This window comes from Stenella coeruleoalba (assembly GCF_951394435.1).
Source record: "Stenella coeruleoalba genome assembly, chromosome: 2".
NCBI lineage: Eukaryota > Metazoa > Chordata > Mammalia > Artiodactyla > Delphinidae > Stenella > Stenella coeruleoalba.
This window is the reverse complement of record NC_137147.1, coordinates 91,567,630-91,581,102: the sequence shown is the minus strand read 5'-3', so window position 1 is coordinate 91,581,102 and position 13,473 is coordinate 91,567,630. Positions and strand designations below refer to the sequence as shown.

The 13,473-nt window shown below is 41.8% G+C and overlaps 1 protein-coding gene across 8 annotated transcripts in view; it reads right to left on the bottom strand.

Annotated features, from left to right (window-relative positions):
- The window catches only part of GALK2 (galactokinase 2), a 136,799-nt gene that overhangs the window by 42,987 nt on the left and 80,339 nt on the right, over positions 1 to 13,473 (bottom strand). For all 8 annotated transcript variants that reach the window (XM_079914508.1, XM_079914513.1, XM_079914510.1 and 5 more), the window contains 3 exons: positions 12,520 to 12,618; positions 10,886 to 11,038; positions 1,455 to 1,665 (listed from right to left, as the gene is read on the bottom strand). In XM_079914508.1, coding sequence (XP_079770634.1) covers positions 1,455 to 1,665; positions 10,886 to 11,038; positions 12,520 to 12,618 — 463 coding nt within the window. The remainder of the gene's footprint in view (positions 1 to 1,454; positions 1,666 to 10,885; positions 11,039 to 12,519; positions 12,619 to 13,473) is intronic.

The window sequence follows — 13,473 nt, the reverse complement described above, 5'->3', positions numbered from 1 at the left end:
ATATTGTAACTAACTCTTAAACCAGGCAGGCCCATGCTCTACTCATCTCAGGCCCAAGCACACCTTTCAAATCTTTTAATCACACAAAACCCTGCCTAACTTGTTGGTTCTTTCCATCGATCAAAGTAGAAATGAAGAATAAGTAATTAGCAGATGACCAGATCTCTTCCCTAGTTTCCCCTTCAGTCATCTCCTGATCAAACTGTGTGAACAAGATAACATCTAGAGGAAGATCAGGAGGGGTCAACAAGCCTGCACACAAGCCTGCACGCGGTGAGGGATGGCAACAACTCTGTCCCCCATCTCAATGATTAACTGGGATTACTTTTCTGTTTCCCTTTAAAAGATTTCATGGCCTAGCAAAATCTTCGGAGATGTTTTTTGTTTGTTTGCTTGTTTGTTTGTCTGTTTTGCGGTACGCGGGCCTCTCACTGCTGTGGCCTCCCCCCGTTGCGGATCACAGGCTCCGGAAGCGCAGGCTCAGCGGCCATGGCTCACGGGCCCAGCCGCTCCACGGCACGTGGGATCTTCCCGGACTGGGGCACGAACCCGTGTCCCCTGCATCGGCAGGCGGACTCTCAACCACTGCGCCACCAGGGAAGCCCGGAGATGGTTTTTGAGGGATGCTGAGTCCACCATTTCCCCAGATTGCCGGCATTCTGATTAAAGGCACCTTTCCTTTCTACCAGCATTTGTGAGCACATAATTGATTTTGTAAGCAGAGAGCAGCGGGACTCGATTCGTTCCATAACACTATGAAGTACATGTCCTATTATCCATTACCTTCAAAACAGGCAATCACAGAACTAGAAACAAAGTATACCAACTGCATGACAAGGATCATATATGCTGCTCATGGACACTCAGACCAGAGAGGTTGTTAGTATAATATCCCGATTTAATTCTAGTGAGAAATACTTTGTTGTTGAAATTCACCGAAGAAGGTAACATAACTTATCCTAGGTGCTACAAGATGCTTCCCAACAGAAAAAAAAATTTTTAACAGCAAAATAAACTATAAATGTACATTTAAAATATTATTAGATCATCACTTTGGTTTTTGACCCCTAAACTGAGTTGGGCTCACATTTGGAAAAGTGCATGACGCTGCCAGTGAATTTACCCTACCCACTGTAATTCTGTGGTTGCCATAGGCCAGAGAGGGAGAATTACAATGGTGAATTACGAACTTCTTGAGGGCAGGAAGTATGTATTATTCACCTTTGCATCGCCAGAAAATCTGGCATATAGCAGACCAGGAAATGTTTGTTAATAAATGAATGAATGAATTTAATGAAGCCAAGAATCTAGATAATTAAGTTTGCCGAAACACATATGTTCTCCAAATTCCTTCAAGCATGCTTCAAAATCAGTATAATCCATAGGGACATTGGAAACTTTCCATCTGTGAGTGGGGAAACAACCCATGCCCTTATTTTCTCCAGCAGACTCACCGTCTTGAGTGTTTGGACTCAGGATTTGGGTCTTGAGTTCCTGCAGGCTAATTCCCAGACACCTGCAGATCTCCTCGGGGCTATAGGGTTCAGAGTGAAGGGTATCTTCTGTGATCAACAACATTTCTTCCAGACTGACCCCCAGCTTGGCCTGCACCTCCTCCAGCCGCAACACTTCCTCCCATGGCAAGCATTTGTGCTTAGCCAGCAGCTGCAAGTTCAAACCAAGAGAATGGTCAGTTTTCATTTCAGATATTGATATGCACTATTTTAATGAGCCAGATTCAACTTTAAGCTTTTTTGTTTCCATTCAACCTATCCACAATTCCCACCATTGCTTGAAAATGCACGCTCGGTTCAGATGTTTGAAATTAAACATGCTTGTGTGACACTCACAGGCTAGTTGAGTATTTTTCCTAAAAAAACTAATCCTCCACTGATTTTTTTGCCTGTCACCACTTTCCCTCAGGGCTATTTCTTTGAATAATTTTGTCCTTTTGTCCCTATTCAGTTCATCCCCAATACACCACTCTCTATAAAGTCTACAGAAAACTATTCAAATCTCACATGATCTGGGTCCTGAGGTGGGCACTGCATGCCCGATTTCATTTGAGCACTTCCTGTTTACAACATGCCTCTTTGAAATGGCTAATGAATTTAAGTATCTGGGCGTTTGGAGTCAAGTCCCAGATTTTAAATGAAAACCTCATTGGTGACCTTACGAAACACCACTGCATTAGGTCATTGGTGGTAGTAGAGCTGTATGTTTCTCCACCCTCAAGAAAAGAGTTTGGCTTCCAGTTGCATCCTGAGGCACCCCCTCAATCTACTGCAGAGGGTGAGATATAAACCAAACCTTTGTAACCTGGTCCACTCATGGGAACCTCACTCCAGAATGTGTGTCCCTCATTTTTCCCAAACTACCCTTTGGAGCAGGTAACAATCAAAACGGTGAAGGTATCTCTCACCCTGAGGTCTACAAAATTCATTCCCCAGGTGTGAGGACCGCAGGTGCAGACAGCACAAATGGCAAAAAGAAGCAAACAAAAGAAGGGGAAATGTGCATCTGATTTACTCTTCTATTATGCTGATGATTTGATTTTCTTTCTTTTTCACAGGAAGCAGATTTACCAAAAGACCATTGTACTTGGTTAAGGCCTCTCACTTCTGAAGAATGTTAATAACAGTAGTTCTTATATTCATTAATCCTCTTTTTAAAACTCTGGCTCATACATTTGAAAGGAGTTAATGATTTTAAGGCAGAACTGGTGAAAAAGACAATAGAATTACATTTTTCTGTCCAGTTATTTCACAGAACATGGTGCCATTTTTTTTTTTTTTTTTTTTGCGGTACGTGGGCCTCTCACTGTTGTGGCCTCTCCCGCTGCGGAGCACAGGCTCCGGACGCGCAGGCTCAGCGGCCATGGCTCACGGACCCAGCCGCTCCGCGGCATGTGGGATCTTCCTGGACCGGGGCACGAACCGGTGTCCCCTGCATCGGCAGGCGGACTCTCAACCACTGCGCCACCAGGGAAGCCCCATGGTGCCATTTTTAAAGCAAGGCTACAAGCTAAGACCTTTCTTCTGACCTTGTTTGCTTAGCACATTTAATGTTTATTAGCAGTGCTAGATTGACACCTCCATAGACTAACTCATTCATTCATTCAACTCATTCATTCATGGTCTCTATGCCAGTGTATTCCAAAAATAATTTCAGAAAACTTATAGACATACACAAAACAAAAGAAAAACATACAATATATTTATTTTATACAGAAAAAGAGCTGAAGTGGATGATCTCCTAGAATTACACTTCCTCGAAACACAGATCCAAATCCAACTGAGGTAAACAATGAAGTTAACAGAAATAATTCACACTTGTATAGCGCTGTGTGATTTAAACGTGCTTTTTATTTCTTTTCAGCCTTGACAGCTCTGTGAGATAGGTATTATTACCCTATTTAAGAAATGAGAGTGACTTGCCCGAAGTCACCTACCTAGTAAGAACAGAGTTGGAAATTTAACCCGTGTCCTGTACCTCTTTCTTGCTTCCCCAAGGCCACATTCTCAATGGGCTATGCTTGATATCCATGTCACACTACTCATTTTAGCTCAAATCACCACTCAAGTTTTAGAAATGGTTTCTAAATACAAACTAAGTTTTGTGTTAGAAGTGAACATTCCAGTGATTTAAAACACTTTGATAGAGGGGTTCCTTCTAAAATAAGAAGGAAATGGAAAAAAAAATCAAAGAACGACCCCCAAGTGATGAGAATGAGCTCTTCCTAAGAACCTTGCAGTAAACACCATCTCCAAGTTCCCAACCCTGACCTCACGTGAACAAGTCACTTTGCCTCAGGCACTTGATCCCAGGAAACTGGCCCAGGACTGTGTGGGGAGAAAGTCTTCGAGGGTTGCCTGCTGCCTACAAAGTTGTTTTCAAAGGCAGCCTCCCAATGCACTTTTGTTCCACAAACAGAGGCACTAACATTCAGTCTAGCAATATCCCAGTTTGCTGTTCCGCCCCTTAGCTCTCAGCTGGAGGGTCCACGTGGCCAATTGGGTGTGTATTTCAATTAAGAATGAAACCTACCACAAGCCCTCAATGACAGCTGCACAGCCATGAGTCGCTGAGTAGTGCACTACATTTTAGGAGTAAAATCAGAAAGCTGCTTAAGCCCTTTAAAATTTGGCCCAGGAAACAGAAAGATGACTTGCAGATGAGGGAAGTGGGTGGGTAAGATCTGTTGCCCAAGACAGAACTTCATGAGGGCATTTGCTGCTCACAGCCCTGTCGCCTGGCCCTACTTCACATTTGTGAAGCAGGGCTAGGAGTCAGGGCTATGGGTCATTTTGTGACAAGTTCCTCACTCAGCAGCAGGGTGGGGATATACGAGAAAGCGATTCTTTGTCAACATCTACCATTTTCTTTTCACCACTATAAACATTAGGTGTTTATTTCCGATTCCATTCCTGGGAGGTTCCTGAGCCTGGCTGATGCTCTGTGGACAAGAAAGCAGGCAACGAATATTTTGTCCACAGTCATGGAAAGATGTAGATAAATAGTGCTAGGACCCTGTCTTAGGTTGGTTTCTCTCAGAAGCAGGCCGTGAGACAAGAATTTAGGGGGAGAGGGAGATACAGAGAAGTGCTGGTAGAGGAGTCTTAAATGAGACAGGAAGAGAAGCCAAGATGAAGTGCAGTGATGTGAGAGGTGAAGCGGGGCCTGCTGGACCCTCTGGGACCTGTATGTATAAAGCTCGGATGTGTCCTACGCATAGACAAGAAAGCTCAGATATTTACCCTCTAACTCTCATCCACCATTGATTGAGGGCTGATTCCAAGGGTGTTAGCTCCCCAGACTTCCAGGCTGTCTCATGTGCAAACTCAGCGTTCTCCTGCAGCTAGAAGACATCTTCAGTCTGAGAGGGTCTCTGGGGCTTCTATTAAGAGGGTGTGGTAGGAGAGTGCTAACATATGGACTCGAACTCAGGAGGCTGTCTGTCAGAACCCACCTCTCTCTGACGTTCTCATTGCATTTTGCAGTATTAACAAGTCAACGGAAAAGTGTCAAGTCTTTCTCCTCACCAGCTCAGCAAAGGATAAAATTTCAAATCCCTTCTCTGACAAGCTGTTTTCCACACAACAAAAGCAGCTGTGTTGTTGTTGGTTTGGGTTCTATAAATCACCCACGCTTATTTTTAAAATTTGAAGAAACACATAACAATTTGAAGTTTAAAAAAATTACAAAGTATAAAAGAAATCACCTGTAATCATCCCAATAAGATAACCACCAATCTCCCAACTGATATCCTATGATACATTTTTTATGCATACTTCTTACACACGTACACACATACAGTTTGACATAAATGGGATCATACATAACTGTTTTTATCGTGGATACTTTTTTTTTTTTTTTTTTGGCTTATCTCCCCCTCACCCTCCTCCAACTTCATGGAGCCATTCCACAGTGACTTCATGCCCATGTTCCGCTCATAATCATCATGAACACATTCACAATGTTGACCTTCCCCAGTGCTGGTCATCCCCACTCTCCACATTCTCCAAAATTCTCTTGAATTTTCCCGGTTTCCCTCTCACCTCTCTGGTCCTTACATTTCCACCCATGACTCAGTTTTCTCCTTTTATTATTATTGAAGCCATCTCCCAAATTTAAACCCCGGCCTTCTGCTCTTCTCTTGCCACATTCTCTCCCTCAGCAAACTGAACTCAGTCCTTGGTTTCAACTATTATCTCAAAATAGTTGAAAGACTATTGTCCAAGCCAAGTGAAACATTCCAACCTCAAATTTCTAACCACTTATAAGAAAATTCCATGGGGAAGTATCATCACCTCCCACTTTCATATCACCTTCCATCCTACCTTCCCCATATCTATGAGTGCTTTCCACCCATCATTTCAGCTTAAAACTACAGCCCTTTTCGACTCAACACTTAGCCTTTACCTGCACATGTCTGCATGCCATTTATGTTCACTGCAGGGTATGAAGCACTCATGGCTCCTGACTGCATGGAGCTCAGAGTCAACCCGAGGAGACAGGCATCAATTAATAATTATATAGTGAAGAACTTACTCCATTTGTGATAAACTACTATAATGGAAAAATATAGGATGTGGCAAGAGCATATAAAAGGGCATTTAACATAATGGAAGTGGGGAGGGTGGTCATTCCTCAACGTAATGGCATTTAAGCCAAAAGGAAGACAGACACCCAATCACAGAGAGCCTTATACCTGACCCTTTACTAGGTTCTGTCAGAGATTCTTTCATATCCCTGTCTTGTTATCCCGTCCCCCCTGACACTTTAAGACCCACTTCTCTTCAACCAAACAAAAGTTCCTGCTGCCAGCTTAATATTTCTAGAATACCTTGCTAACATTTGCACTTCCAGGACCAAGCCTGGGTGATCCTCAGCACAGCACTCAAGGTCCTGCTACACCTGGTTCCACTATTCCCCAGTGTGTGTGTGCTCTGCCCTGCAGCCAGGACTCACTGTCCTGGGATACTCCACACCAGTATCCTGGCAGAGTGAGCTCAACTAAATCAATAGGCTGAGTGAAACTGGCTACATTCCTGGGTGTTTGGTTTTTCTCCACTCAAATTCAAGAAAACTGCAGAAGCCCTGAGAATATTATACCACTTCTCCTCACCAGACAAAGAATAAGCTCCATATTGACCACTAAGTGGCAGGAGCTAAAAAAAAAAAAAAAAAAGAACTGGATGAGTGCTGGCCACTAACCAGACACGCTCTGTAAAAAATCACACTGTAAATTTTCCTTGAAGCGTCAAAGGACCACATGAAACCCTCTCCTTCATTGCTGCACATGTTGCCACAAGAAGCTCAGGGTATGCAAAATGCAACAGCATAATTTCCCTTCCCTTTTTGACTTCCCATAATACTTATTATCAGCATCACACATTTTATCCCTCAATATAATTAAGGGATACTCTTTTTTATAGACATAAGGCAATTCTGGAAAAAAAATTTTTTTTAATTTGTTTATTTTTGGCTGCATTGGGTCTTCGTTGCTATGCCTGGGCTTTTTCTAGTTGTGGCGAGCGGGGGCTACTCTTCATTGTGGTGCATGGACTTCTCATTGTGGTGGCTTCTCTTGTTGCGGAGCACGGGCTCTAGGCGCGCGTGCTTCAGTAGTTGTGGCTCACAGGCTCTAGAGCACAGGCTCAGTAGTTGTGGCGCACGGGGTTTGTTGCTCCGTGGCATCTGGCATCCTCCCAGACAAGGGCTCCAAATCTCTCTCCTGCATTGGCAGGCAGATTCCTAACCACTGTGCCACCAGGGAAGTCCCCCAATTCTGGAAAAGCTTAAGCCACTGAATATGTATAAAATATGAAAAACTTTGTGCTCATTAAAGATTTCTGGCTACTTTGTTAATTTAAGAACATAAAAATGTGCTTCACTTAAAAGACTCATTTGGTGGTGGGATGAACTGGGAGACTGGGATTGACATATATACACTAATATGTATAAAATGGATAACTAATAAGAACCTGCTGTAGAAAACAGTAAAATAAAATTCAAAAAAAAAGAATCATTTACGCAAATAATAATTATAAATCTCTATTGTGTTTGCCTTGAAATGTTTTAAATTTTAGTTCAAATGCCTCTGCAAGACTCTGACTTTTAATGAATCTGCATTAATTAGTTTGGGGAAGCTGTTAGAAAGAGAGGAGCAGGGAGGAAGAGAGAGAGAGGGAGAGAAAGGAGACTTAAGAACAGAAGAAACTACCAACATTAAAGCAAAACAAAGAAAAATCATCTTCATTGGTTTAGTGTACTTCCCTGTGCTAAGTAGACACAAAAGGTACTCATTTTTCAAAAAGGTACCTTGGGGAAATAGGAGGAGAGGAAAAATAAGTGTTATTTATTACAATTTTTCCATGTGGAGCTCTACTTAATCAGAATCATTTTCAAAACTATCCTCAGGGCTTCCCTGGTGGCACAGTGGTTGAGAGTCCGCTTGCCGATGCAGGGGACACGAGTCCGTGCCCCAGTCCGGGAGGATGGGCCCGTGAGCCATGGCCGCTGAGCCTGCGCGTCCGGAGCCTGTGCTCTGCAACGGGAGAGGCCACAACAGTGAGAGGCCCGCGTACCGCAAAAAAACAAAACAAAACAAAACAAAAATCCTGATCTGTCATTTCTCCACTAACACTTCATTTTTATTGTCTGAAAGCAGCAAGTTTATTCAGATTAAGACAAGCTTCTTTACTTTTTTTACGAGAGTTTATTTCCTGATTTAATGAGACCATTTCCAAACAAAAATTATATTCATTCACACATTGCTGAAAACGGAAGAATGGCACCATACTGTAATTAAAATAAGCTTAGCAGAATTCCAGCCTATATTCCCTAGGCAAGAGCATATTCTTGGCATCAAGATCTATCTGCAGAGCCTATATTAGCAGTTTTATCTTTATTTCCCTTTTGTATATAACCTTGGATTCTCATGATTTGCAGCAACGTGATTTAGAAAACATTCTGCATCTTGATAAAGGCTTTCAATTTTCTTTCTTCCATATTTCAAAAGAGAGAAAAATTCAGAGTACTTAAAATAATGTATTTTATCTACATCAAGTGGGAGGAGTGTGTGGTAAAAAGCCAATTTCACTGACCAAAGTACCTCTAAAATGCACATGGAGTTATACAGTTAAACTCAGAAGACAGCCTCAAGAACAAAAAGTTCTGCAGCGGATTAAGGTTTTCAGCTACTGCTCCAGAAAGAGAAGCCCTTTTTCTAGTTCACTCCCAAAAGACACCTCCCTCTCCCAGCCTGACAACTTTCACTACAGAGCTTCAGCACCACAATTTTATTTCTCATTTTCTTCTTGCATCTTTGGAAAAGCGTCATTACAATATGAACCCATTTCACACATCTCATACTTGTTTTGGCTCACCTATGAGTCTCATAAATGATATCTAATTTCGTGATAAAACTCTGAAAACAATGTTGTGTACGTCTGAGGTCTCCTCAGGAAGGCAGCACTTACTCATATACCTCAAAATAAAAAGTCAACAAGAATAAGCCCTTAAACAAATAAGACACTAATTTCTTCCATCTCCTGAAAGAACAAGTTTGCCCTAAGAGGGAAAAACATTCACTGAAGCCTTTGACATTGAAAAGTTTACTGCACTACTTCTTCTCATATATGCACTGATCAGAAGAGTTTAATATTGAAACATTTCTTTCATAGAATTTTTAGAAATTATCTGAATAAGTAAATTACATATTTAAAACACTTAAATCATGATTTAAAAAAATGTTTAACACTAAAATTTTCCAGAAAAAAAAAAAACTTTTATTTTCTGGCTCATCCATTCCCAACTTCACAACTTCAGGGGATGGGAGTAAGGGGCAAAGTGGTAGGTCAGCCCAAGGGATAACGACACCTTACCCAGCTCCATGGTATCTACTTCAGTGCTGGGCACACCCTATGCACTTGTAAAAAACTGTGAAATTGAGCAAAATAAATATGACAGGGCAGGTAACCCAGGGAATAGTTTTTCATTTATTCAACACATGTTGTGTGTTGCCTGTGCCTACTTCAGCCTAAGCACTATACCAGGCCTTAGGGATATAAGAGTTAACAAGATGGACAGTCTTGGCCCTCAGGTAAAATCAAGTCAGAAAGAAGAGACAGACATCAAACAACTGTGATAAGTATCATACCTGAGAGGTGCAAGTGCTATGAAATACAAAGAGAGCCTCACCTTAGTCTGGGAGTAAGGAAGTCAAGGAAGGCTTTTCTGAGGGACACTTAGGCTGAGACTTCATAGAGGGCTGGAGCAAGAGCATTCTGGGCATGTACAAGTCCCTGCGGTGAGAATGAGCATCATGGCTAGAGTGTAAAGGGACTGAGGGATGCTAAGAGAGGAAGAGGATGAGGCACATATCGGATCCTGCAGTTCTCTCCAGGAAGTGAGAAGGACTTTTGACTTTATTCCAATGAAATGTAAAGTATTTGAAAGGTGTTAAGCAGGGGAACTACCTGATCAGATTTAAATTTGTAAACCATCATTCTATCTGCTATGTGAAGGATGACGGGGAGAAAGCATGGTAGAGCTCCTGACCAAGATTCTACTCCCCAGCTCCCAGCCTCAGTTCTCTCCAACTTTTAAATCATAACATGTGCCATTCTAGATCTTACATAACATTTAATTTCTGTGCCACTTTTTAGAGTACCTGTTTACATACCACCTGATCAAATACTAACCATTTCCTATTTCAAATCCCCCTAACCTTTACTCTCTACTCTCTCTATTCTTATGTCCTGTGTCCTTTTGTATATCTTCATGCTAAGTGTACAACAGGTATTCAGTGAATACTTCCTAAGTAGATTTAAGGCTAGACTAGCAAGTGTCTTTTAAGCTGTGGAAGAGAGAACTGCCAAGACTCCTTTCTGGTGTGCATTTCCCTAGTAGACACCAAGCCTGTATTTTTAGAAGGAACAGTGATGGCCAATGGTGCATGTGAGAGGACTGAGGGTTGAGGCTATCGTCACTTTTGTCGAAGAAACAAGATTAGTTATGGTCACCTCCCATCATTCACCCCAACTATCTTTCTCCACCCGTGGACCTAACCCATGGCCTGTACTACACAGATATAAGTTGAGCTGTCCTCTTCTCCCCATTTCCACCCTAGAAGACTCAACTGTGAAGTTCACATAGTTTCCAAATAGCTAGAGGTTGCAAGGCACACCTATATGTTTATTTATCTCCTGAGTTTGAAATCAAATTTCTCTGTATTAAAAAACTTCAGTTAGGACATTGCTGCAGTCAGAATGTTGCCCTAAATTTTAAGGAAACAGACAAAATAATAGGGAACAAAGAGAAAAAGAACAGGAGAAAGCCTAGTGAAACTTCAAGTTTCACTAGTTTGCCAAGTTCATACCTTTGCAGCCAGCCGACACTCCATCACCCTGATATTGAAATGAGAAGTTGCTGCTTTATTCATTTCCACACAACTGTTGGCAATCACAAACACTGCTCCACTTGGGAGTTTCACATCAGTTGCCCTCAGAGGACTAAATTCTATTAACTTGGCCTATTGAGAAAAAAATGACAGGTGAGATACAATGTATTAGAATTCAGAAAATATTTAACCATTTACGCATTTATTTACCTTAGTAAAAATTTTTCCCCAAAATGCATCCATTTATTCATTCAAATATTATTTACTGACTTCCAGGCACTGTACTAGGCACTGAAGATACAAGAATGAATGGGACAGACACTGTCCCTGCCCTCATAGAGATTACAATCTAGTGGGAAAGGCAGTCAAGTAGTCAAATACACTGCCAGGTGGTATTAAAAGGGTAGCAAAGCACAGGGCACTATATAGAAACACAGTTGTAGCACCTGATCAGATATAGCCTAGTGTAGGTGCCCCTGAAAAAAAGGGAAATCTAAACTGAGACTTAAAGGATGAGCGAAAGTAGGACAGACAGAGGGTTTCTTTACCCAAACAGGATGTCAAGAAGAGGGAAGAGTATAAGCAAGTTCACAGGCAAAAAATAACATGAGGTGTTAATAGAGTTTTGGGTATTGCAATGTAGCTGGAGCTTAGTGTTTGAGGGATGAGCCATGGTGAGAGGATAGAACTGAGCGAAGGGCAGGTAAAGCAGGGGTCAGATCATGAAGTACTTTGCAAGCCCAAAGAATTTGGACTTTGTTCAGACTCTACAGCTAACTTATGTTAACAACAGGACTCTTGCCATCATGTCTGCTTGTCAGGTCTCATCCAAAAGACCCAGAGTATTTTCTTAGCATTAAACCAAATTTCCTCATGCCTCCTGTCTTTGGCTTAGGGGAATCAACAACAAATACTCTTAATAAGAAGAAATCCAGGTATTCTTGGAAAATAGCCAAACCTGTAGGAATCTGATCGAAAACTAAGGAAAGATTTTAAAGAAATGTCTGTTTCTATTTTGGAAATGGTCAGTTTATGGCAACTATGAAAACCTCTGCTCTGTCTGTGGGAGTTGATAACCAAGGGGAAGTGGTATTGGCTAAGGAATTCATTCCTGGCTTCCTGTCAACATTCTTTTCCCTACCACTAAAGCCCCAAAAATGTTGGCAGAGAAAAATGATACCATAGAGTAAATTACAAAAAAGAGGACGAGTGAATATATGTGGTAAGAGAACTAACATTTGGGTTTAAAACCAACAGGAGATTATGAAAATGCCATGAGACGAAATGATTTGGGACAAGAGCGAGAAAAGAGGTCCCAATTACTAGGGAGTTGAGAAATTGCATGCTAACAATGAATTAGAAGGATGGGGGGAAAAAAACCCTAGACACCTGAGGTATGATTCTGGAAGCTTAAGGGAGAGGTGATCAACATGAAACAGAGTCAGTGAACTGGTGATAGCCTTGAATTACAAAGCAGTTGAGAAATACCATCCTACAATAGAGCCTAAAAGAATAGGCTGCCCAGAAAAAAAAGCACTCTGGGGATCTCAAGGCCTTCCTCTCTGGGTGAACATTCCCTGGTGGATATTTCCAAATAGCTCAATGCCACCTACAGTTCCTTCTTCTGCAAGAAATGATATGGACTGGTCCATCCCTCCTCCTTCAGTGCCAGTGTAATGCTCACTCTTGGCGCAGATTTCTGCAAGTTCCACCTGGAAAAGTAAAAATTGATTTGCACTGTGAGTAAATCATAATCTATTGCTCATTCATTTCCTACTCCAGACATGACATATGGGTTTGAATTCCAGTGCAGCTCTGATCAACTGATAGTAGCTGCCTGCAGCATTGGGTTAACAAGAACTCCAAGACTACCATTAAGCTCAATAGGAAAACATACAAAGATCAATTAATGTCTGCTATGAGTTGGAATGAGATATTGACTGTGCATGTTGTGTACAGTCTCGTCCCACAGTACCCATAGGAGATTCGTTCCAGGACCCCACGGGATACCAAACTCTGAGGATGCTCAAGTTCCTTATATAATATGTCAAAGTACTTGCACATAACCTATGCACATCCTCTCATATACTTTAGATAATCTCTAGATTACTTATAGTACTTAATACAATGTAAACACTACGTAAATAGTTGTAAATACAATGTGAATGCCGTGTAAATAGTTGCCAGTGTGCAGCGAATTCAAGTTTTGCTTTTTGGAACTTTCTGGACTATTTTTTGGAATATTTCTGATCCATGGTTGGTTGAATCTGCAGATGCAGAACCTGAAGATATAAGGAGGGCCGACTGTATTTGCTCTCCCTAAAAGACTCCACAGGGCAAGCAGTGTCTCCTGTATTTGCTCCATTCCCTCTCTAGACTGGCATCACCAAAAATCTCATATGGGCACTCACTCATTTCTGCCTCAGCTTTGTCTCCCAACAGTGGACTACTCCACAGTCTCCCCACAGCCAAAGTGAGGTCATCCAACCTTATTTTCCGGTCCAAAAGTAATGCTTCCTCTGTGGCTTTTCCATTAAATGTAAGAATCAGAACTAGTGTCATCTCAT